At 41.0% G+C, this 26,931-nt stretch overlaps 1 protein-coding gene across 5 annotated transcripts in view; it reads right to left on the bottom strand.

Annotated features, from left to right (window-relative positions):
• TNIP3 (TNFAIP3 interacting protein 3) overlaps positions 1–25,761 on the bottom strand; it is a 50,148-nt gene extending 24,387 nt beyond the window's left edge. For 2 of the 5 annotated variants that reach the window (XM_088056645.1, XM_014259622.2), the window contains exons 1-4: positions 25,730–25,761; positions 23,444–23,585; positions 8,007–8,092; positions 1,151–1,283 (exon numbers count right to left, since the gene is read on the bottom strand). In XM_088056645.1, coding sequence (XP_087912771.1) covers positions 1,151–1,283; positions 8,007–8,071 — 198 coding nt within the window. In that variant the 5' untranslated portion in view covers positions 8,072–8,092; positions 23,444–23,585; positions 25,730–25,761. Of the gene's footprint in view, positions 1–1,150; positions 1,284–8,006; positions 8,093–18,939; positions 19,053–23,443; positions 23,586–24,829; positions 24,870–25,652 lie in introns of those variants that run through there. The other 3 variants (XM_088056648.1, XM_088056646.1, XM_088056647.1) reach the window with 3 other exon arrangements.
• Between the last annotated feature and the right edge of the window lie 1,170 nt (positions 25,762–26,931).

Here is a 26,931-nt window from a genome sequence, read left to right as displayed (position 1 = left end):
ATCCCTTCTCTTTCCTCCTCCCGTTCCTCATATCCCCCAAATCCTTTCCTGTGTCTCCTTCTGCTGGAGACAGGCTAAAGTGTGGAACACGGTGTTTCCACGGATCATTTGTGGCTTGTAATTTCAAGGCTTGGTTCTGCCCTGACTTCTGCTTCACCACGCTTATTTCTTCCCTGCCTCCGGGAATCCCCATCTCTCCCTGTGGCTTCTCTTTCTAATCCCACTGGTCTGACCCTGCGGTGTCTCCTTAGGCTGGGCTCAGCTTCATGCCCCGAGGTCATGAGTCATTCTGGAGATGGCGGTTTGCATGTGAAAGGAGCCGTGTGTAATTTCGGATTTCGTAGAAGAGAGTCATCTCCCTTTTACCTCCTCACCAATTTCCTGCATCGTGCCTCGGGCTGCAGCCTTCAGAGTTTGCCTTTCCCCATCCCGTGCTGAAGTGGCACAGGTAAGAGCGTCATCCCTTGCAGGTGAATCATTCACGGTTTAATCACTCCTCTCCTCCGTACCCCTCCCTCCTCCTGTTCCCAGTTTGTGGAAAACGGGGAAATTCCTTCTATTCTCGCTATTTCAGGGGAGAGGAGTGAAACTGAGAGGTAAACCCAGAGCAAGTTTCTGTCAGGCTTGTTAACCACTGCTTGACTGCAGGCAAAGACAGCCGCCTTAGCAGCTGGCTTGCGATTTTCTGTTTGCAATACCACAGAAGCGTGGGTTTGAATCGTCATTTTCCTTCTCTCCTCCTATTCATCTAAAAGCCTTTCTGCCACTTCCATAGGTCTTTGTGTCCCACACCTCTGTTCATTCCCTGTTAAATCAGAACTTCCAAATGCATCAAAAATGACGGCGTTTTGGGGGTTACACAGTTCCAAGGACCTGTGTTATCCAAAAGGCACATCTGGATACAGTTGACACTTAGGATAATAATCAGTGGATTTGGCTGACCTTTTAAAGCACTTTAACATATACCTTCTCAGTCACTGTACCTCATAGCAGGAAGTAGCTACATCAGGGGGGAAAAAAAAAAAGTGTAGCAAGTTCATTGCATCATTTCAGAAATCCTGAAGTTTCATGCATAGTCAAGTCCCGCAGAGAACACCCCTTGAACGTTCTTTCCTGGAAGATAAACATTGCAAAAGCACACTGTGATTACCTTAAGGGAACATGCAGTCCTCTGAGGGCACAGCGTCTTTTGGGCAAGTATTCTGGGGTCCTCACACGATTCAAAAGTGTTGCTCTTCCCTATTAGGTTTCTTATTTCAACATCCAGCTCTTTACTTTCACACCTGATAGGGAGAAAAAGCAATGTTAAACTTTACACCAGAAGTTTAGGCTTTCTTCTGAATGTGAGAATGCAGAGCTGGTCCTGCACCACTCTAGCTCCCTTCCTTCCTGGTAACAAAAGCAGAGAGCACCAGGGCAGTGACACACAGTCTCTAAGTGCTTTGTGGCAGAAATTAATTTAAAATACTTACACAAGAAGCCTTTATGAATTATACCACTCTTCACCTACAAAATCCAAATCTGAAGACTGCCATGTGCCCTCAACCTCACCCACTCACAGTTTCAGGAGTTTTAAATTCAACTTCAGCAAAAATGCAATCAGAATAGGTGAAAAGGTTTAGAACTGCAAAGCTAGGTGCTCAGTTCACCAAGCCTTTTGATGGCACATTTTGTTTTCTCTAACACTTTGTAGGAGACACCTGACATGCATTTTCAAATTTTTTTTTCCTTAAAGGTTCCTTTTAAAAACATATGTATCTTATAAAAAACTGGTCTGTTGAGAACATTTAAAACTACGTGTTTTTTTAATGGGAAAATTATTTTCTTTCAGTCTCTCTGCTAAGGACATACAGGACTTAGGTGCACATAGGGCTTGTTCCAAATTCACAGAACAAACTTGCAACTAGGGCTGATTCACTTGATACAGTGTAATGGTGGAATGCGGCTTCCAGATAATTAACTGAGATATAATTAATACAAGCCCCTAAATCTTGTAGATCAACCCAAGTTATCACGAAAGATTGATCTCTTTTGCAAGCTTAAGACTTCATGGACTAATCAACTTGAACCAATTCTAAATATAAGTAACGCGTGACCAGAAAGCAAATTGCAAGGCTCAAAAATATCACCAACCTGTTACAGCAAGACTACTTCTTAATTTAGGCAGAAAACACAAAATCCTTTATTTGAACCACCAGAAAAACTGAAAGCTGTAGGAGTTTATCAATTTTACTTCCTGAAGTTTAGACAGGCAATCCTCAGGGATTGCACCGCAGGGTCTGAGGAAACTCTTGAAGTGAAATTTATAAAATTACCCAATAAATAAACTCATCTATCTTAATCATAAGAGTAAATAAGTGTGGTGAATTTCATGCTGACAGCATAGAATGATTCATTTAATGCTCCATGTTTAAAACACAGAGACTGTAGCAGAAATATATTTTCACTAAGCATGGATACAAAATCATTTCCAGGAGGAAATAAAATACCAACAGTAGCAAATCAGGGCTAGTAAAATTCTAGAGTTTTTTTTTGTTTGTTTGTTTGTTTAACTCGCTGCTGGTAGTTAGATAAACTGTACTTTCACAGCCTTGAGGATTAAAAGCAAGACCTTCCCAAGGCACATTTTCATGAACTCCATGGTGGTGCAGGAGGCTGCAGCTGCTCTGAGGGCTGGTGGCAGCTTCCAAAGCCTCAGCTGTGCGTGGGTGGCAGGTGAGCCCCAGCAGCAGCTCAAGGAGAAAACTGCAGGAGGGAAGCAACAAACTTGGTGCAAGAAATCCAGCCCTTCTCTGTCTGCCTAAATGTTGCAGAATCCTGGATAAGCCAGGGCAAGTGGCACTTTTTCTAAACAATTCTGTGCTGAGGTCCCCAGACCTCAGGCAGCAGCCAGAGCAAGCACTCTGCACTCTCAAGTGCACTTCGCTGAAAAACAGCACCTTCAGCCCATTTGGACTCCAGTTCCTGGTGCTGTCTGAGACACCTTTGTGTAACAGAGGTGCACATAACCTGTGCAGAGCCCTGGCTGCTTCTGAGGCTGCTCAGAAGAACTGAGAAGCCACAGCACGGAAGCAGCCACTCACTGCTGCTATTTACCACCCCCAGCTGCCAGCACAACCTACTCCCCTCAGCTCGGGCAAAGTATCCCGCGCTTCTTAGACTCTTCTAAACCAAATAAAGCAGCTTAGCCTAAGGAAAACAAAAAACTCAGAATAAAGGAGCACTGCCTAAGTGCATCCCCGGGGACAGTAAAAGATGAGCAGCAATCTGGCAGGAGTGCAGCAGCAAATGCTTCGGCGGGCTGCACTCAGCTCTGCTGCTGGTTCAGCCACAGCAAGTGGAGATATGTGACCACAACCTCCTGAGGTCAGAGCATGAACCAAGCTGAGAAATACCCCATAAACATGGGGGGGTTGGCTTTTAATATCTTTTTTCAGCAGAAAGTGTTCATTCCTCTGCCCTGTTCCCCCACAGCTTGATGATGTAGCTGTAAATTATATTCACCTCTGGCTGCTCCTACCCTTGCCTCTCTCTGCATTCTTCTTTTTGGACTTACCTGGGCAAGAGCAGGACCCAGCTGTGCCTGGGTAAAAGAAAGAACTACAAAAGGCTCAGATCTCTGCAAACCAATTTCTGCTCTGTAATATCCATATGTTTGACGATTATCATGAAAGTCAGAAAGCTACTTCATTTTTAGACTGAGATACTATATCTGCATTTTATTATAAGCCCCTTTGACAATCAAAAGGATACATTTATGGTGAGCTAGAACATTAATTATATCTGCTTTGTAGATCTAATTTAGAATCTGGACTTTCTGAGTGCTTGAATAGATAAAGGCACCCGTGATTAGGAGCTACCCCAGACCAAGACAAGCTGACAACCAGAGCTTCACCCAGAGAGCTCTAGAGGGCATAAAGTATTCAGATTCAGATTAATTTCCAAAACTGCTTTTGGTTTCCTGGAGTTCACAGGTACACCTCTGCACCTGCATTGAAACTTTTCACAAAATATTAAAAGCATTTTTCTGTGGTCATACAAGACAAAGTACATCCCTTCTATGTGCTAAAGTTTTCTAAAGTATACAAAGATATAAAAACTGCACAGAGCAAGCTGTGATTACTGCAGGAGACAATAAAAGGCTAGAATGTTAACTCTTCTTTGTAAACTTTGAGTTAGTTGCAAAATTTCCTCCTTTTTTTGAAAAATTAAGCGATATTACATGGAAGCAGAAGGTACAGATGTAATGAAGGAAGTTGGCCTCTCAGCACAAATTTTAGCAGCTTGCAGGGAAAGAAGAAAGACCAATCTTCCTCACAATTTCCATGTCATATCCAAAAAGCCATGTCCTCTAAGAATAAAAATCTAGGTGTGTTCCCTTTGGTTTTCAAGTTATCATATCCTTGCAGAACTTCACTGTGCACTCCATTAAAGGTGTTTTCATTTCTCCCACGTGTTCAACTGGCTGCCTTTAAAATGGTTTTCACTTCTTTCCCCGTGGTACATCTTTGCACCACTTCAGTTTCTAGGCTCCACTGGCCTATCTATTTATAATTATTGGTATTATTTAAAATAGTATAATGCTCTAAGTAGTAATGATTGTTTGTTTATAAATGGTTGCATACTTTTTACAGCAATTCCATTTTTAAGCTGAGAGCCAGAACAGGATCAGCCCCATGCTTTGGGCTTGAGCAGCATAGACTGAAGGCTGAGAAACAGAAGTTTGCCAAATAAGAAGGTAGAAGCCCCATAAGAGTTCCAGTTTTCAATCTCTTGGCTTTCCCTGTTTTCCACTGGAAACTGGCATTATTCCTTACTCATTGCAGATCCATGGCAACAATGGACGTACCTGCAACACGTTCCAATGCATTTATTGCACAATATTAATACCAAAGCCATATAATTCTAGTTAAAACATTAATTTCAAGGCTGGTGTGCCTGGGTCATTCTCTTGTGGTGGTGAAAGCACAAATACAAACCATAAACAATTGTGAAAAAAGGCTTTAAGCCAGGATTTACAGCCAGACGCCAACACCATGGAGTCATATTTTGATGGGAAATGAATTCCAGAGTTTAATAGTAAAACGTGCTTCATCCCCTTGGGTGGGCATTTGGGATGTAGGATTCTTGCTTGACTAAGCCTAGGGGGTAAATTCATGGAAAGAAAGAAATTTCTGCATTTGGATTATGGGGAATGAACCTGTCAGATAAATTACAAATGTGGCAAATTTCAAGACAAATTGTTTCAGCTAATATTTCCTCTATTTATGATAATATACTTCATGTCAGAAAAAAGCCTGTAGAATAAGGGGGAGAATCAAATTGAATTACAGAATATTCAATTTGTACTAGATCTAACTTGTACTAGAAATAGGCTTAAAATAGGAATAAAAATAGAGATCTAATTCTTTAAAATGACCATTTATCTGTAGAATGAGCCTATTCTCTTATGTTCCAAGTGATTTTACAGAATTTTTTCTCTCTTAATTCACTTTTGTAGAACTCTTACATTTTTTTTTATGCAAATACATTGGGATTTTTATATTAAAATTTTCTCCAGTTAAGACTAAAGAATAGCAAAGAATTTCCAGTCCAATAAGCAATAGGAAGAATAAAATTTTGCTAAGAAGACAAAAATACTTTTGTTACAGAAAAAACATTTTGCAGCCCTGTAAGCTCTTAGAAGTCTAGCAGACTCTGAGCTGATAGAGAATAGTTAAAATGTGGTGCAACTCCCTAAGGATCAATGGTGCTATTCCAGTACTCAACACCCCACTAGAAGTTTAGGCTCGGGAATTTGAGCCAGAACTCTTGAAATTGAGCTCCAGTCATTGCATGTTCCACCTCACATGTACCACCATAAAAAATAGTTTATTGGGCATAAAGCATACTGTGCTGGGACAAACACAAAAAGAACACCTGCCTTTGATGATTATGAGTAGATACTTACAAAGAGACGTGGGGTGGGGGGGTGAAGGCAACACATTATTTCAAATTGCTCCTAGCTTAATATTCTAACCTGAGTTTCACCTTCCAAGAGTTATCCAGTATTTCAAGAGCATAGCTGGAAAGCCAGCCAAGCATCAGCTGAGATCTAGCTGGCAGAACTGCATGGTCTTCACAGTGAGATGTCCCACAGGTCAGTGTGGCATTGGGAATAACCTCACCCCAGTGCCAAGAAGAGAGCTCCATAAGGTGTATGATAGGGGTTAAATCATGAACTGTGACCATAGCAGAGAAACCACTTAAAACTTTCCCTCAAATCTGATGTAGCCAAAACATCTGCCTCTCACCCCATAAACGTCCCTACACTTCTGTTCCCTTTACGACAAAGGAATGGGCCTTTTAAGGCACATTTAACAGCCGGCAGCTGCTGGGCTGTCAAATGCCACATCTGGAGAAGCTGTGTGCTGTTAATGTGAGCAGAAACAATTATTCCTTAATAAATACTTTTGTTTAATTTTAAGAATTACACAAATGACAACTAGAGGGGGGCATGTTCTTAATGGAAACACATCTGGTTTTCTCTGAAAAAAAGCCAAAAAAAAAAAAAAAAAAAAAAGAGGAGGGGGCAGTGATTAAGTGAAGCTGCACCTATAATCCATCCCTGCTCAGTGAGAAGGACAGCTACTGATATACAGGCACTCAGTGTCTCTCAGTGTTTGACTACTCCCCTCAAGAAATTTGCAACATGCAAGAAGACCATGGCTGTTGCCTTGCGTTCAGTGATGTTACTTACCACACGGTGCTGTTCCCTCTATGCCTGGGTATTCCCATCCCTTGGGAAGTGTCCATGCTGCTGCCTCACTCCTGCCCCCTATACAGCTCGTACATCAGGAAGAGAGCATCGTGACCCTTTCACTTGCATCTTCTACTTATTTATACTACCAAGACGTTGAATGTCCTCCTGATGGATAGCATTTTATCTGCATTCAAACCTCAGGAAAGCAAATTAAATTATTTCCACTGACTTTCTCAGGCTTTGAATGAGCCATGAGCTGCAGAGGCAGCAATGGGGCACTGTCACCCAGGCTCACCCCCAGGGCCTCACGTGGCTGCATAGAGATCACCAGTGGAAAGGGAATTGATTCTTGCCATCAAAATACATCAGCTTGAAAGTTTGGCCAAGCAGAGCCACCAAGCAGCATGTGCTGCCTGAGCAGATGAATTCCCCCACTGAGGCATACATGCAGAAAGTTGTAGGGAGGTGGCAGGAATGTGCTGAAAGATCTGAAAAAGGACACGAAGGGAGGAAATCTCGGTATTTTCAAGTGCTCACTCTTTTTCTGTGGAGATCAATGCCTAGAAAAGCTTGTGCCCCTTTCAGGGCACTTTCCTGGCCTCAGGACATGCCTTTTTGGGATGGTGTCGCTCCCACAGCCCCTTCTGGACTGGCTGCTTGCCCTGCAGATTCAGCTGAAGCCCCACAAGTCTGTTCAGGTCTTCGATGTGCTTGTTCCTCTGGAAAGCTGTAATTCTGATGCACTGCAATTGCACAGAGCTGACATTTTTAACTGGTACTTGATAAAACAACTCTCTTTTCGAATCAGGCATCACCACAAGCAGCCCATTCTGCCTCCTACTTCAGCCTGGGCCAGGATGAGGATGCTTCATCAAAGCCCTGCTGAGCTGGGCTCACAACTGGGCTGAACCTTTGGAGGAAAACAAGCCCATGATTCATTTGAGTCTGTGTTGCCCACGCAGAGCTGAAGTATTTTCGGTCATCTACTAACAGCACGAGCAGGACAGACAGATGAAAACCATTTGGAAATGCAGCCAGGAAATGTAACATGCAGTAGCTGACAGGGGACAACCAGCTCTTTAAGTCAGACCAGCTCCTTGCCTGTTGTGGCTGCCAGGCAGCCTCAGTGAAAGGCAGAGGACGCTCACTGCATTGTATTTAATACTCTCAGTACTATCAGGAGAACCAATACTACCTTGTGAAACTGCAGCTGCCCAAAAATTTGTTAACAAAGGAGTTTTTCCATGTAACATTAACACAGTACCTTTCCATCTCAACACACTGATGGGGGCACAGTTCCATGCAACCCTCTTCACCTTTCTTCTTCATTTTGAGCTCCTCACAGTGAATCTATTAGGAGCAGGGAAGAAAAAAAAAAAAAAAAGGAGTTTTTAAGGGGAAGTAAAAATATTAACAATTTAAGAAGAAAAAGTTAAGTATCCAATTACAATGAGAACAGATAACAGTGTCTTGTATTTCTATTTTATTCTTCATAAACTACAAATGGTTGACAAGCAAGCCAGGAATCTACTTCCCCCTTCCCAGTACCATCCTCTGTTAAGTTCACCACTGTGTCAGGGACAGTTCTGCAAGGGCAGGAGCAACAACAATCTCTGACTGTGGTGACAAAAATCTACCCAAGGAACAAAGCTGCCAGCAGGTTCAGGAACATTGGAAGAGTTGCAAAAAGGGCTTTTATTAATCATCCTAAAAGAATCAATTCTTTTTCATACTCTAGAATTCAAGCGTGTCCTCACATTGTTCAAAAAATTCCTATGCTTCATGGAAGTGCCCAGTAAAACTACTGCTCCAAAATTAAGAGAATTTGAGTAATGTCTCTGATCTAAATCACTTGGAGAGAAAAGGAGCCACACGTAAGTTATTGAGCCATGAGTGTGTTGTTCAAGCACTCCATAAGCTCCTAACAAGATTCCCTCTCATCAGGCAAGTTACTCACCAGCAGTGCATTTCCAAAGGGAGACAAATAAAAAATCTCAAACCAAACTCCCAGAGAAAAGGGCTGCTACAGGGTAACAGAAAGCAGTCCACATTAAGATAATCCCTTGAAACTGGAGGTTTTGAACTCAAACTCCAAACATGAAAAAAAACAAGTACCACCTCACCATCTCAAGTGGGAGAAGGGGCTGTACAAGGAGTGAGCCAACATCACCTCATCCAGAGGAATCATTCTGCTCCTGTGCTGCAGGCTGGTGACAGCCTGTATGTTTCCTAAGACACCTCTAGTTTCCCAGAAAAGGAGCCCAGAAGCCTTACTCTTCTCTTTTGATCAAACAATATCATTATGGCATTTACTAGAACTGCAAATTGACAGGTTTCATAAGACCTATCTTAAGGACAGCAAGGTGACCACTGAAATGAAGTGGGGAACCATCAAGAGCTAAATCTGCTATTTATAAGCAAGTAAGTTTTCAATTACAACTCACTCTCTTTATTGGTAGCATCAACTTAATGTGAAACCACAGCTGAACATTTTATAGAAACCATACTGCTTTCACGGTCTATGTACAGGGCAGAAATTTAAATGAAAGGTTGCCAGCAGAAGATCTGAGGTGTTTGGCATCCCTCCCCCTTCTTAATTCCAATTCCTGCAGGCATTTCACACGTTCTAAATGCATCTGGTAATCACTAATTACAAGGATCCTATGAAGAAAAAAAAAGTCAATTCAGTTTCATGTGAAACTTGATTCCAGCTTGTCTCGAGTTTTATGAGTGTCTGTTTAATCATAACACAATCACACTGAAGTATGGAAAGCTGCATTTGATTGATTTCAATTGGCACAGCAGACACTGGGGACTAATGAGGATTAAGCCTTATTTTGGAGTGTCTGAACTTGGCCTGCATGTGACTAACTTAAAAATATCAAATTTGAAAAACACTGACCTGGAATAAACACTCTCTTACTGCCACTGAAACAACAACAAAAAAATAAAGCAAAATTACTAAAAGAAATCAAAATGAAAAAAAAACCAAAGCTGACCCAGAACATCACAGAATTCAGACTGCTACTCCAGCTGTAATTTGTCCCAATGAGCTTTGACATTTCACCAGTTTCAGATGTATTTACCAAGCTCAGTACTGCACAGTACTGCAGCCCACATTGAAGGGATGCAGGTTAAATGTTACCGAAAATATGACACCCTGATGTTGGTAAGAGTCATGTAAGAAGCAAGCAACATTCTGAAAAACTGGAAAGGAAAAAAGCAGTGGTGAATGAACAAAAATATATCGATTTAGTTATTAGATGTGTTCTCTCCTGGTTGTGCAGTGTGAGCCAGATTTGGGGGCCCTGCTGAGGAGATCTCTGGGGCTGCAGTGAGGGCACTTTGGGTTTTCTGTGTCCCTGCTCTGCTGAGCCAGGGAAACAAAAAAAGGTGCTAAAAGCTGATAAAGTCCTATATCCCTGCATGGCCCAGCTGCACACCCAGGCAGCATAAACATGCATTTCTCCAGAAGCCCTGCTGCTCACACTGCTGCGGTGGGGGATGTTGTGCAGGTCTCCTGACTCTTAGTCATATGCAGATTTTGCAGCTAAAATCCAAATCTCCACTTGAGAACCTGAACAAAAAGAGACAACCCAGTCGCTGTAACCCCTGCAAGTGTTTGTTATTAGAACAACCAGAAGTTTTTACAACCATAATATGCAGTGTAATGCTGTAGGTTTTTATTAGATCTGGCAGACTGAAGCCAAGATGGATAAAATTCAGCTACTTCAAAGAATTAAGGCTCTGTAAAAGAGAGGGTTGTAATGGTCATGTAAAGGATTGCTCAGAATTACATAAATTTTCTGCTTTCTGTCAGGGCTTTTAAGAACAGGAACACCCTGAAGTAAAACAGAATCAGTTCTGCTCACAGATTTATGGGGTTTTGCAATAACTGGAAATGTTTGTTAAAAAGTGTGCAGAATTTCCTTGGTGCTCACCCACCAGCTCCAAGCCCTAAGTATTTCCTAGATACGCCCAGAATTGGTCAAAAAGACACTTTTTTGGCTGGAGTATTAATTTGCATTAAAAACAAGTTTCCCACATAGAAAAAACATATTTGGAGAGGAAAAGAAATACATTGTTCAAGAAAGACAATGAGACTCACTAATTCTAATGAAATCTTAACTCTGAAATTGATTACAGCCAGAGAGGCACTCATCACACTAGTGTTTCAAAATATTTTCCAAAATGCTTTTCACAAACATTCTTATTGAAAATGTTAAATCCTCCACTGCCCTTGCCCCATTCTCTTTTCCTTTCCCCAAGTCTAGTTCTAGCTTAAGAGCGTCTGATGTTAGCAAATCCTTGCTCATTTTATCCAAACTTGCTCAGTAATTCACTTGTATTTCATTTGTACCAAAGCAATATTTTGTGGGAATGCAACGTTGAATGAATGTAAGAAATGAGCCGGACTAATAATACAGTAAAAGGGAAAGGAGATGTTTGGTTTGGTTTTCCTGCCTAGGTCAACTCAGTGGTTCAGTTTTACAGACCACCACCATCACCAGACACTGTCCCAGTAGAGAGAACAGAAAAGAAATAATATACCAAATAAATTAAAGTACATGCTAACAAAATTCACATAAGGAATAAACCCACTCATAAATTACCTTTCCAGTAATACACATTTTTCTGTTGTGCAAGCTGCAGGGCCTGTCACAGACAGGCTGAGTAAACTCACCTCATTTAAGCATTAGCCATATTGCAAAACAGCTCAAAAACAAAGTGGAACAAACACCATCACCAATGCTGTTGATAAACAATCCAGCAGGTTACACATTATTTGTGTGTAGCTGTCGTGTAGGAGGAGTGGGAGGGAGAAATGCATTATTACAGTAAATGTGATCAAAATGGAAGAACAACCAGAGAAATAAAAGAGCATTTGGTGAAAGAGAGCCTAAGCAACTCACTGAAACTAATCTAAAACAGGAATAAAGCCTTCAAAAAGCCATCTCCCCCTACCAAGATATTCCCAGGTTCTCAGAGTAGCACCTGAACTAGCCACGACACTGCCTGCCCTTTGCTGAAAATGCAGCTTCATGCACACAAATGCTGCCTAGAAAAAGCCACAAACACAGCAAGATCTGTCAGCTGTCTCCTCTCCCCGTTATTTCCTGATAAAGTGCTGAAACTTCAGTATATGACAGTTTCCAAGCAAAATTTTAAATCTGAAGCTTGATTTTAGCCAAAAATAAAGAGTAGACAATTTCCTCTGTCCTGTCTTGCCTAATTTCATTTGGACAAAATGAAACTGGTACCTGCCCTGTGTGATGCAGGAGGATTTAATGCTGAATACCTTAAGCTGATCTCAGTATTAAGTACAATTCCCCATGATTAAGGTAACAGTAGATTTTGAGCAGGAATCCCCTCAAAGAATTTAATTCCCAAATGCCCTCCCCATGGAACTATGATATCCACAACTTGATAAACAATGTGGGCTACGGTCCCCCATACTGGGTGTGTGAAAATGCTCCTCTTGACACACACAAATTTGTGTCAGTGGTGAGTGCAAAGCACTGCTTTAAACTACAGGACCTTATTCCAAATCAATACAAGACTTGTTTCTTGAATTGAAAGGGAGACAAAACCAATTTACAGGCATGTTTCTCCCTTTGCCAACCAGCAAATTCCCAAACATCTTTGGACTGAAGAACTCGACAAATTCTACAAGTCAGAAGATGATTCGCACATGAGTATAAATCCCTTCTTCAAGCAGCAATCAGTTGCACAAATGTCACCAAGCAGCCACCACAGTTGTGCTCAGCCTGGGGTGACACACATTTTACTTTTGGGCTTCCCATGTCAGCCACTCCACACAGGCATCTGCACAAGCAAGTTTAAAGCACACGGACTCGTTTGAAAGGCCACGAAACACGAGCTCAGTGCCAAAAATATCATGAGCACACTTCCAACATGCAAAAGAGTCACATAAGAAGTGACCAGAGGAAGTTGCAAATATCATCTTACCAAGCTATCAAAGTCACACACAGCCTACCTCAAAACACCCTCAGTACTACTGTTAAAAATGAGACTCCTCATTTTTAATACATTTAGAAGAAATCTTTTCTTCATGGCAAATGTTCAGTTCAGCTAAAGTCAATTAATGTACAGAGGTCTGGATGCAAAGTCCATGATATTTTGAACACACTTACTGTACACAATTTCTATGGAAGCAAATTGTTAACAGAATATGAATTAATTTTTTAAAAACTATAAAATGTGTTGATAAAATAAAGCCCTTAACAGTTAATATCTTTTCAATGCTATTTGCTCATTATCTGAGTCCAAATTTAATTTTCTCAACAAATTATTTGGAGGTGGGAGAGATGGGAAGGAAGTATTTAGTTATTTGTTAAATGTCAACTGTAAATTATGCAGTAAAAAAAAGGTACTTTATTGTTATTCAATAATAATGCCAAAGCACGGATAGGAAGTTTTCCAAAAGATAAAATACAGAAATGAAAGGGAAAAATGCTGCAGGATAAAAGCAAGATTAATAACTATGACAGTCACTGATAGCACCCAAAATGTGAGGTTTTTGCAGAACAATTTTTAATAGAGATGTCACTGCAGTGAAACTGTGATGTCGTGACAAGAAAGGACATAACTCTCTCATACAATCCAAACCAAGAGATAAAAGTTAGGATGCATCAAATCCATGACTTTGGAATCAAATCTCTGCAGGTAGAATATAAAAAAGTAACAGAAAGGAGATAGCTCCAAGTACAGGAGCCACGTGGCTGTAGAAAAAGGCACAGGCAGCCCTTGAAAAGAAGGGAAGTTTAACAGCAAGAAGACAAGAAGGGTTGATTTAGAAGACGAATGCAGCTCTGTTCTTTGTAAGATTCATGCCCTGCAAACAAGCTTTAAAATCCCAGGACAAAAAAAATGAAGGCGAAAGAAGAGCCCACAGAAAGGTGGGAACAATCCAACCAGCCAGTTGCAAGAAATCACTGGCATTGCTTGGCTGGCAGGAACACCAGTCCTAAACAATTCAGAAGCATATGTGGCTTTCCACACATTCCTGCACTCCCACACTTCTGGATATGTGGTACTGCTGCTGCCAGAAATTTGGACTCTGCCAGCAGCATAACACGATGTCCTGAGGATCCAGAACCAAGTCAAGGGAAGATGAGAACTTTTGCTTCATTTTGGGAGGGAGGTAGAACAGTCTAGAGCTCCTACAGCTTCCCCAGCACGAACAGGAATGTGCCCTCTGGCAGCAAACACCACCATCCCTGGAAAAAGGAGGTTGTGATACTGCAGCTCCAAGTATTCCTTACTCAAGGTTAGGATGCATCAAAACTTCTGAGGTGCAATTTTAATGCAAATTTACAGCCACAAGGCAAGCAAAATATCACACCTAGCCCATTCACAAATGCTATGTGGGTGGTAGAAAATAATTTGTAATCAATTCCTAGTGACAGAACTACCTAAGGGAATTCTGTGCCTGCTCCAGGCAGAATCAGTAGGTCAGGGAACATCCCAAACTCCACAGAACAGATGAAACTGCCAAAGTTCTCAGCAGAAACCTTATCCAAAAAGAGGAATTTTGGTCAAATCCAGCATAGGTGCACTACATCTTTATATCACTAAATTTACCCCAAAATAAGACTTTAATATAGTCAGCAATATATATGCCAATATATCTTTTACTATTGCTGTTCTCTTCATTGTCCAACTTTATTCAGGAAAAGTAAATATAAGAACATTCCTATATAAAGTTCTATATAAACATTAGGAAGAATTTTAAAAGCCACTTAGGAAAAAAACAAAAAAAACCCAAAAAACCACACCTTTAAAAGATCAGGTTTTGGATTTGAGGTCTTTTTGGTAGATGAGAAGGGAAAAGAGGCACACGACTTCACTCTGAGGTTAGGAAGAGACCCACCAGTACAAATTTCCAGCGAATGCAGGTGTCACTCACCATATTTAGGGAAGGTGTCCGTCTCTGTACTGCCAGGTTAGGACATCCCAGTCTCAAATAAAGGCTCTCTGAATCAAATGAGAACTAAGTGGTTTGGAGGCAAAAGTGTATCTGTGTATATATATCTCAAGGTTTAACCCACACCCCAGGCTTAAGGGAAACCCCTTTCCTAAAGTCATTCTACCATCGAGAGCACATTCATCTCTCTCAAACAAACACAGCCCACACAGACCTACTTGAAAGCACTGCTTGTAAGAGACCACAGAGGATTCCCTCTCATTCTTCAGATTAGCACGGAACAGTGACACAACGCTTCACCCACGCACCAGCAAGAGCTTCTCTGTGGGAAAAGTGGTGGTCTAGCATGGTGGAAAAGCTGCATCAACTCAAATTGAATAGAATACAAATATCAATCTAGAAGCAGAATCATTTACTGTAAGGGGCGAAGAGATCAGGGAGCCATTTCTAGGAATGCATTTTAATTAGAATTTATTCTAAAGGTTTCCCTTACAGAATCAGTGCTCAGTTTGACCAGCTGCAGTCTCCTCATCAGCAGTGAGGAGGAGTGAGCTTTCAGCTCTGCCCCTGACCAGAAACACCACCCTGTCATATCTGATTTTCATTCTGAGGAAGAGGGTTTATAGAGGCGAAGGCTGCAGACATGCCTCCCCTTTACCAGATAAGAAATGATGCAGCATTTTCAAGAATCTACTATTCATTTCAGGCTGTAGCCCACTGCACACAGTTGATTAATCAAGTTTCACAGATGATAAAAATGAACATTATCATGCTGTCGCCTAAAAGTGAAAGATTCACCATAGGTAAGCTCAGAAAAACACTCATCTGTGAGTCTGATTGTTGTATCGGTTTCGGTTTTGACGACAACAAAACCTGTGCAGTTCTGCACCGAGGACTAAAAGCCCTGCTGAGATTTTCAGGAGATTCCTGTTGTAACGATTCCTTCTCATCACTCGTGATCTAACTGCCCTGAGAGCATTCCCATCCTCCTAGCAGAAATATCTCAGCTGCTCAGGAGAGCAGGGCGGATCTTTTTCTGTCCAAGCACTTACACCCAGCTCCTCATGTGCACACAGAGAACAGTCATTTGCGAAATCATGCTCAATTCACTGAAGTTCTGTTCAAACAAAACTATTCTGGAGGCATTTGCAATTATAACAGAGGAAACAACAGACCAGGATCAGGATCAGGACTGGGGAACCAAGGTCCAGTTCTTCCCCCTGCCTTTCTCTGAAGGGAGTTTCACTGTGTTTGTACCTCCTGGATGAATGTTTTAACTGCTGGAGATGCAGGGTGATTTCTCCAGTATTTTGCAATAATAGTGTTCCACTCCATATGAGGCATTTACTGTCACTTTCTCATACAAAATGTTAATGACTTCAGTTTGATGGTTCACACATTTACCAACAAGAGTTCAGATTTACTGTCTGCCTGCTTAAAATAAATTTAAAAAAAAAAACCAAAACAACAGCATCAAGATCTTCCACTTCTCAGAACAGCATCCTATACTCCCAGCTCCACATCAGCCACTTGTTCTTACCCTGATCCCTCGTTTAATTTTATATAAGAATTTATAAAAAGTTGAACAGCCTCAACAGGGGACATTTGAAACCCAGCAAAGGCTCAGTAGCAAAGTGCTGGAGCAGTGTCATGGGAGATGAGTGACACATACTCAAATCCAAGCAGCAAAAGAAATCAAAGCCAAGAGGTAATCCTCTGAGGGGAAATGCTTTTCCCATTGGATGAATAAGAAGGGAATAGCATTAAATATTACTCAGCAATGCATTCACATAGAATACAGTGAATTCTGCCTTCTGTGTTTTTGCCTTTCACTGCACTCAAACACAGCTTTCACCTTTGGACTGACCAACATGCTTAATTGCAATGGGACTGGAAATAGCTCAGGGCACTGTCATTTTGTCATCACCTGTCAGCTCAACGATGATGGGACCAAATTAAAACTTTGTATGTGTGTAGTTCCTGGGTTTATCAATCATCACCTGTTCAACCAAACCAAAGTGATTTCTGCCAGGAATAGCTGCTTTTCTCATGCAGGACAAGGCAAAGCCGGGACTGTTAAGGCTTTAAGGTCAGGTGCCCTCTTATGCCATCCCACGAGCTACAAGAAGTGACCAAAGATGAGAATTGATTCTGGGAAGCATTACCTGAATAAAATACAAAATACTTAAAAATATTTTAACTGGAGTCCTTCTGAGCCTGGACATTTCCTGTTCTGCTGGGCTACTCCAAGCACCAGCCATGCCCAAGGGAGGCACAGGCAGGGATGGGATGCTCCATCTGTGCAGAAAAGGTTAACAGGGCACAGTATCCTTCCTGCTTCCAGAGAGGAGGAGAGGAACACGTGTGCCCTTCCTTTCCTGTTAACAGCAGCTTCACAGCCCTCCTGACTCAAACAATTAGAGGGTTTTCTTTTTTAACTCCAGTAAACATTGGTGATATGAAAGTATTGACATTTTCAGCACAGCAAAGCAGGCACAGCACCTCCTTTGTGGAGGCAGAGAAAAGCAGTCAATGGAAAATTTGAAGGGGGAACCCTTTCTTTTAATGCCCAGTGGAAAATTGTGGGGGTACAGCAGAAATCACCTTTTTACCTGACTTTCCCACTGCCCCCATTCAGAAGAAGAAAACCCCTTTGGCGACACCACTCACAAGTGGATAATAAAAATTTCATTGCTTCTTATGCATACTCAAACCCTTTATCTAGAAAAAGGCCAGGTTGGATGGCTGCCATTTAAATTATTTTATAGTCCACTGAAGAACTGCTTGTTTAGGGGCTTCCCATAGGGGAAAAATAAGGAAATGAGTTAGAGAAAATTTAATATAATGCAAAGACAACAGCTTGAAGCACCAGATCCTCAGTGACTTGTAAAAGGCTTAATTGACACATAAGTATTATTCAGGAGAGAAAACACCACTACAAAGAGGAAAGAAGAATGGAGGGGAAAAAACAATTTCAAAAACGCTCAAAACACTTTGGGACTCCAGTATTCTGGAGAGGCAGCTTAAGACAGATTTGCTGCACAGAAATGTTCCAAGATTTAGCTTGAAGCTGACACTTTGATACCACACTTAGGGCATTAGGAGTTTGTTCTGCTGAAACAAGGCAGCCTGCTGTCCTCCACCCAAGCCTTACTTTCTCCCTGTCTGCCTGCAGCTGTCCTTCTCTCTCTCTGGTGCACAAATGAGAACTGCTCCCACGCACTCAGGGCTTTCTCAAGGTAAAATAGTCTCTTCTGCTTCACTCACAAGCAGGCTGGCTACTCTTTTTTAGTTGCATATGTCTTGAACAGGTTCACATGCCCCAGATCAAGAAGTAGCAGTGAGACAGCCACTCCCAGCCTGTCAGGTTTTTGAGGTGAACTAAACACTTAAAGGTGAGGTTATCTCTTATCCACTCTTGATATACTATTAAAATATATTTTTGTGCTCACAGAAGTGGCTTTCTGAGGGAGATGCTGCTGCCCAGCTCTACCCTAAATTTTAGGGAACTGCTCTGATTTTAGTTTGGACTAAAACAGCTTTTGCCTGAGATGTATTAAAAGTCAAGGCACTTCCCACCCATTTTTTTCCTGCTCACTGTGTGGCTTTCCTGCTTAGCCGTGAACAGAAGACCACCCACAACAAAATCTCTCTTCCTTATGGAAAAATTGGAAATGCCACAGCTCCTTTATGAGGTCTTACATGGTGCTTCTGTGAATTCTTTATGTTTATTCAAATATATTATGCTATTTCACTGGGTTTTCCTAAAGATGTTCATGAAGTTTGATACAACATCAACTATGAAAACAAGCTTTACATCAGACCAGCAGCAGGTTCCAGCAGAACATCCCTTCCATCACATTTGTCAATCCCACAAACTTTAAGCATGCAGCTTAGTGTCAGGGAGGTTTCACTACAAACCTTTTTTCTTGGCAGTAAGGCCATCCTGTTCTCCAGCTGACTGCCCACCCACTGGTCTCTACCACTACATTTTTTACTGAATTACTGCAGTGTTTACATTAATTGGAATTATGCCTAATTTTAAGCAGTGTCTAAACCCTCCAAGAAAGCATTTTGTCTTTCTGCACTAGCTTCTGTGAGATTTCATCCCTGTCCATAAGCACTTTCACCTGCTTGCCAATTACCAAGAGAAAAACGTCAACCCTGGAGCTATGCTAAATTTACTACTCTCTACATCAATGAAATCTTAAAGCAACATTTAGTGGTTTGACAGAAAAGTGACCTTTACCTCATGGAGACACAGTATTTTTGCAGGAAGCAAGCATTTTCACCCAGATTCAGGGACTGCCAAAACTTGCAAGTTGCAGACACTTTCCTGCCTTTTGCAATTTCTTGGCTGAGCTGCAAAAATCAAATCAGACAAATCCCAGGGGACTTAGAATTTTCTCAACAAGTTGATCTACCACAAAACTAAGTTTTTCTGGTCTCTGATTTTTATCTCAGCAGCAAGGAGTGCAACCAGCTACTATGTTCACCCAGAACAGTGGATACCTCCAGAGACAGGGCTGAGAATGGAGTAAGGTGATAGACAACAACATGGGTCTGGGTTAAAAGTGAAAGGAAGAAGAAAGCAAAGTAAGAAAAGGAAGAAAGGAAGTAACTCTGATGTACCCAATGAGAGGTGGTGTTTGCCCTCAGTACAGGTGGCTGAACAGAAGATGCCTCCACCTGGGTTTGCAGCTGGCAGGGCAAAGAGAAGTGAGGGTATCTCAGAGGAGGTATCCTGGCTGTTGGTGGATAGGAGGAAAGGCACTTTGGAGGAGAGGAAGGTGGGGAGAGGTGACAGATCTACATTTCAGATGAGAACAGTACTCTTTCCCAGCTTCTCTGGACGATCTGATGACCTTTCCACAACCACCAGCATTCATCATAATGCTGAAGCAGAAGTTGTTCGCCCCATCTTCCCCATGAAGCATACGAATCTAATTTTCCCTTTTTGTGAAATCAAGAGTAATATCTGCTTACAACTCTGCAATATTGTTCTCCAAGTGTGTGGTAAAGCTAATAACCACACAAGAGAGAGCTCTCTGGCTGTTAGAAGCCAGATCCAAATATTCCTAAGGCAGCTCTCCATCACATAAGCATGCAGACACACACACACAGAAATCTATAAAGGCAAACACTCCTATATACCCTAGAAGCAAGCTGCCTTAGAGCTGTTTCCTGTTACCAAAAGAAAGGACTATAAAAATGAAGGAACTCCTGATCTTAGGCTGCTATTTCCACCTCATATGACCTCAATTTTATGGAAACTGTACCCTTGTGTTATTTAGATTTTACTCATAAAACACAGACAGAGGCAGTGTATAGGCATTGGGGAACAATCAAGAAAAATGTAAAACTTCTTTGAACAGTAAAGAAAAAAGTTGTTAAAATGATTCATTTTTATAAATGATGTAAGGAAAAAACATTTGCTGGATTGGAGATAAGGTTTTTTCTTTTCTATTTTCCTTTAAGAAGAAAAAAAAAAAAAGTTCTTGGAGCACTGAAATGTTGTGGCCAACAAAGTTCTACTTCCCTTATGTATTTCCCTAGCAATTATAACCTAGAAAAAACATTAAACACTGAGGAGCATTTTATAATGTAGGGATATTTATCCACCTATCAATCATGACCTTACTCAAAGCTTCTGCAGTTCTCTCTGCATCCTATTTTTAAGGAAGCCTTAAACTACAGCAGAGTGCCAGTGAATCTTTGATAGATTACTAATTTTAAGTCTTCTAAATGTTTGCAAGCATTCAAGGTTAGTTCAACCTAAACTCCTTAAAAAGCATATTCAGCCTTTGGTCCTGTTACCTGAGGGGATTGCAGCTAAACCAATCAGGCATTATAGGGCATTGCTATGGGATTCTGAGTCTCCAGCATTAAATACCTTTGAAGAGATGCAAACCCAAAAGCATTTTGGGGTTTGAGGGATGGACTTGTGTCCTCTCATTCAGCACAGACATTCCTGTCAGGAAGGCCCTTTCCAAGCACTCTAAGGAAATCCTCCCACCTTCAGCTCAGAGTGTTTTTTTAACTGCTCTCTTTCTTACAGCATTAGTCAAAGGCTATGGGAAATTGTACATCTTTGTGGCTTTTATTAACTTATTTCCTTTCCAGCAATATGCTGTAAAACCAGTAGTGAGACTCTTTTTCAACTAGAGTGTTACTGTGGCAATCAGCACCCTCATGGTCCGTTTCAATGCTCAACAACCACAGCCTTCAAGATCTTAATACTGAACACATCAATACAAAATGCCTTTAAATGGTGCCTTTTGTGGTTTGGGGGGTTGTATTGCTGTAGCCTGTAGAAGTTCTCAGGTAAACTCTGAAAATAAGGACAGAAATCTAGAGCTGAAAGAGGGTGCAAAGTCAGTGTTCAGAGGATAGACCTGGATTGCCAGCATCCCTGACAGGACCAAAGCCTACTTCCAACTACAACCTCCATCTCCTGTATGCACAAACAGGGATTTGGAAATTGGTCAGAACTCCAGCATGACAGAGCACTGCAGCAGTTACTTCAGATGAAATAAAGTGAGAGATGATAGTTTCAGAACACTGCAGCTTAAAGCAGCAGGGCTAAACCAACAGTAATAAAAATATGAGGATCATCAGATTTATAATGAAGAAAGAAAACTGAAAGCAATCTTCCATGTCTGAAAGAACCATTCTTAAAGCAATTCAATTTTGAATCCTTAATGAACATACACAGACACACAAAAAAGCCCAAACCAAACTATGTTTCTTGCTGAACTGATTTTATTATCCATTGCTAGAAACACAACTAACTATTATGGTTTGGGGGTTGTTTTTTGGTTCTTTATGTTCAGTTTCAGAGATGCAGAACTGCTTTACAGCTAGAGATTGGTTTTGATCTACTAGACTTCTAAGCTGCTTGCTGCTCAATATTTTTATTGACAACATGGATGAGGGTATTGAGTCTTTCATTACTAAATTTGCAAACAACACTAAGCTGGAGTCTTGGTTTGAAAAGACAGTTGTCTGCTAAGGAAGGCAGAAGACATTCTTGATGTTCTTAAATTCTTAAATGTTCTTCCCTTGAAATTCTTAATAGTCTTAAGCTGCACCAAAGGAAAATATAGGCTGGATATTAGATAAAAGTTTTTTACAGAAAGGGTGATAAAGTATTGGAATGGTTTGCCCAGGCAGGTGGTGGAGTCACCATCCCTGGATGTGTTTTTAAAAAGACTGGATGTGGTACTTGGTGCCATGGTTTAGTTGAGGTGTTAGGGCTGGACTCAATGAGCTTGGAGGCCTCTTCCAACCCAGTGATTCTGTGATCCTGTTACTGGAATTGCCATTAAGCCCCTAGTAAACAAACTAGCAGCAACACTGCTTTCTCACCCTACAACTCCCCCAGACCTTCCTCTGCTTTCAACTGCAACCTACGCAATGGAACAGGATTCTATTTTAGCAACAAGACAATTTCATAGTTGGAATCCCCTTCAGTTTGAAGCAAACAGCAGCACTGAGTCATCACAAGGCATTTGAAAAAAAGGGGATTTCCTACTAAAGTAAAGCACCAATGAATATCAAAGAAGGCAAAGATCACAGTAAAGCGGGAGACCAAGAATTCCTTAGGGAGGTGATACAACTACAGAAAAAAATGGCTTTTATTTCAGCTGGAGGCTTACGATCCAAACTGGATTTGTTATTCTAAAGCTGAAACCAGACACACACCAGAGAGTGAGGCTTCACTCTGAAGCCCGGCAGAGCCAACACAGAGTTGATTTCAGCAGCCAGCAGTGGTTTTGGAGCTTTTGATTCATTCTGGATTCCAGCAGGGACAGAGCCATCATACACATCATCTGCAATATGGTACCTGACATAGAACTAGGCTTGCTTGAACTGCTGAAGCAGGCAGTAGAGAAATGCTACCATTCCCCAATACCTGGGCTCCTTCCATGAGTCACAGCCAAGCACTCTGCTGCTTTCACCAAGTATGAAGGTCACCTTTTAAGTTACTGTTTCTAGTACAGATAAACTCCCCTGCACAGTGAAGGCAAACTAAGTGGGCTGTTTCATAGGTAGACTGTTCATAGAAGGGGCTGCCTCCTGCCTTGAATACAGATGCCAGCAATTAGGATTTTTAGTAACTGGGTGTTACTGGGTGTTGATTTTTAGTAACTGTCTGAGAGCCTCACCCAGTGGGTGAGGCTCTCAGAGCACTGGCATGCCAGGAAGTTCACGGTGGCATCACGTTTTTGGGGAAAAATCAGCAGGGAGAGCCTGAACCCAGGTATGTTCTGCTACTGGACCACAGTGTTACCTCACCAAGTCACAACTCCTGTCTGCTTCAGTCCAGGAGAGAATGAAAACTGCAGAGCTCCATGGCCCTTCTGCACTCAGCCCCCCAACAAGAGCTGCTTTAGGTATCAGCTTTGCACTAAGTTTGGCTACAAAAGTTCTAATTCTTCACCACAGAGAGATGGAGACTGGAGGCAACACCAGCAGGTCAATCTGCCTCTGCCCTCTACCTGTGCTATCTGCATGCAAAGAAAACACCACAAAACTGAGCAACAAGTCAAACATCTCACTTTCAACTGCCAGGCATGGAAAGCAAGAAGTAAGCAGGCAGTATCAATATGCATAAATTAAAAGGAAAGCAATGTAAGGGGTATAAAACAGCTTCATTTCTCCACATGAACTGCAGAAGAAGACCTGGCTAAAACCTCCTCCAATTTGTTTGTGTATTATTAATTACTATATAAATTAGAGATCAAACTCACCCATTTGTAGAGCTGCTTTCTTTCACAGCAGGGTTTTGTGAGAAGTCTTTGAATAGAAGAGGTCCTCTGGACTGATTAGTGGATTCAGGTGTTAGAGACCCCTTTTTACTTTTCTCAGGCTCAGCTGGCCCAGTGCTTCCATCTAGGGAAAAGATGGAAGCAAAGAACACTCTCAATGGAATCAAGGCCACCAATTAAAGGATAAATCACACAACTCCACAGAAGCCTACAATGGCTAAGGGAGGGGTAGAAAGCCAGAGGCACCAGGCATGCAAGGGAAGGAAAAGATGAGTGCTTAGACAAAAAAAAAACCAAACAAAAAACTAATCAGTCTAGCTGGGCTGTGCTGGAAGACAACCCACAGCATTTTCTAGAAGTCTCCAGTTTCTCCTTCTCAGTCAGTAAAGGATCAAGCTAAATTTCCATTCATTGTACTTAAGTACAGGCAGAAGAAATATTCTTCTGAGCAAGCAATTTTTCAAATCTCTTTTCAGTCCTCTTTCCCAAATTATCTTCATGTAGCAATTTATCTTCCTACATCTCCCATCTCCCCTGCACTCATCTCCACACCCATAGGCTCAGCAATAAAAATTCAAATTTTTATTTGGTTCAAATTATTTCAGTTTGGTTCAAAATTTCCTAAAAAAACTGGTCTGTCTCAAAAAAAAATTTGCTCTGTTCCCCTGGGGTTAGCTGGGATTCATCTTCTGACCAGCACAAGGCAGCAAGCATTTTCAAATGCCAGATGGGTGAAGCTGCAACCAGAATAAAACTTTAAGAACATAAAAAAGAACCATTTTTTACGTTTTCTACAGGAGATTTTGGTTACCCACAGTCTTGAGCATCTCCACAAAATGAGAGCAAGCAACAGGAAACAAATCTTTCAACATACCTAGCTGAAACAGTTAAATCCAATATCACTCAATAGGAAAAAAAGATCTTACAAGTAGGTGAAAATCACCAGAATGTTCTAAAACCAAATTATTGCATAATGAAATATCGATTCAAGTTCTCTAAATAGTAATTTTTTTTTAATTGTTTGAGATCATTTTCCTGGCCACTTTTTCCTCAGAATATCAAACCCTTACCAGGCAGGACAATGAGCTGTGTACTGAGTACACCTAAATAATGCCAGCTGATTTGCAACATTCCCATTTCTCATTGTTTCACTTGAAAGTAAATTTGTTTCATTTCTAAGAGTTAAATTTTATTTCTAGATAATATTATTGATATACCCACAATGGGTGAAGTGTTTAACACCTCAATGGACTAAGGAAGGACAACTTTAACATGAGAAGGTTTATCAGTATAGCTTATTTTTAATTACAGGTGAGTGAAAAGGTTTAAGTGTATCCCAGTATTTGAGCAGCTTTTTGTACAACAAACCTTGCTTCCTTCCCCAAAAAAGTTGAAGGCGATTCTGTGAAACATCCCACAAGGTGTCGCTAGAGATGCATCAGCCAAAACACTCCTCGAACGCCCTTCCCTATCATCCTTTGCTCCCCCTTCCTTGGAAACACGTTAGACAGCTTTGGAACGGGATCACAAAGAGTTGATGCCTGAGCAGTCCTGGTGCAGCAGGCGCCTTTCAGCTGTAAGCAGCAAGGCGATGATTTGAACAGTAAATGAACCGAGTACACACAGATCAAGAGGAAAAGCAAACAATTTTAGGCATCAGCTTTTAATGAACTACCTCGAAAAAGTGACCCTAATACAGAAAAAGAAACAAAATCAATCGTCAGCTCTGCCTCAGTTCCACGCTAATGCTAGGAAAGATGGTTTGTCTCATTTGATTTTGATCATTCACAGTTTCATGCCCATATTTCACACCTAACCCTGAAAGCTACACAGACACCTTGGAAAAATCTATCAGATATAATGGTGTGCTTGATCCTCATTTATAGTTATCACTTAAGGCCTTTTCTAATGAACACTGCACAAACACAGCATGAATTCAAATCTACTGTGCTGGATTTAAAATGAATATACACCCTTATAGTTCCCCTTCTACCAACCCCCTGTATTTCCCACTCGGAAAAAAAACCCAAAAAACAAAAAACAGATCTCACTTGAGAGAAGGGTTGCTTAACATTTGAAAACCATCTCTGATACAGCTCTCAGGCAGAAATTACAATCCAGTATCTAATTTTTCATAATCTCTAAAAAATCAGTAGGAGCTGGAGCCTTAGATGATGACATAATTACTCACAGGTGAACAGAAGCACAGCTGACCCAGCATTCACCTGGCTCCAAGATGCCCCAAGTACACCAGGTGAAAGGACTTACTTTGCCTATTGCCTGGCAGACACACAGCTGCAGCACAGGAGTGAACAAAGAAAAAAGTTCCAGGAGCATTTGGGATCTCCAAAATATATTAAAAAAAAAAATCAGGAAGGAATAACATGGCTATTCTGTAAGTTTACTTTAGAGAGGAAAATATCACATGCTAAGAATACTAACACTAATATTTTCCTCAAAATAAAAATAAAAAAGGAAGCCAGTGTTTGCCTTTTTTATTTTTTTTACAAGATTATCAAATATTTCCATTCAAAAGAGCTGATTACTGTAAATTCAGAAAGTTCCTTTGCCTGTTCAGGTTACTTCGCAAACAAACAAACCACTTTCGTGGCTACGTCCTTCTCTGCTCCTCCCCCCACATCAGTAAAGTGGGTTTATTCTATTTCAGACTTTATGAACACCCATCAATACCTCACCAAAAAATATTATCATTCCATGAGCAAATTATGGCAAATTTCCTCTTTTTCTCACGGTTTGTGTTACCTTGGATAGCCAGTAGTCTTCTCCTCCATTTACATTCTTAGCAAGTTCAAATAATAAATAATCTTCATTTGGCCTAGTATTTGTGGAACCTTAACTTAAATCACTATGGCAAGACTTGTATTTTACAGCTGATCTTGACAGGCTGCTACATTTATTTGCCTGCACAAGGGTATTTTTTGCTGTTTTTAAACTTTAATAGCAAAGTTCTTCCACTCCCTTTGAGAATTTAGAGGTTGTATTTTTTTTAGCTTGCATAAAATGTTTAAACTAGTATCTGTGAATAACAAAAATATATATGTGAATATCTGCAACAAAAACAGATCACTTTCTGAGACCCTTTATATTTTTAAGTTCACCATTTAGGAACTGAGATTTCTCCTGATTGTTAATAAATAACACTTTATTCTCTCCCCTTTGCATTTCCCCTTTGGCTTCCCTCCACTATATCCCCAGATTTGAGAAGGGGGATACCTACAGCTACAGGCTTTTTAGTACACTCGGGGGAAGAATCTGGAAACTATTTGTCTCTGAAGGATTTCAGAGAGCCTTGATCTCTATTATTTTTTTCATAGATCCATTCACTAATTTGTATTTCAAATGCTCAGCTTCAAAAATAAGAGAGGCTTAAGAGTGGTATTTATTTGTTTTGGAAAACAAGTTTTCAAAGCAAAAGGATGACTCTCGATGAAACTTTAAACATTTGAGAT

The sequence above is a fragment of the Pseudopodoces humilis genome, chromosome 6, assembly GCF_049639895.1.
Source record: "Pseudopodoces humilis isolate 2021_Gansu_Grassland_sample_001 chromosome 6, ASM4963989v1, whole genome shotgun sequence".
NCBI lineage: Eukaryota > Metazoa > Chordata > Aves > Passeriformes > Paridae > Pseudopodoces > Pseudopodoces humilis.
Note: the sequence above shows the minus strand (reverse complement) of the source record. Positions and strands in the feature narration are given on the sequence as shown.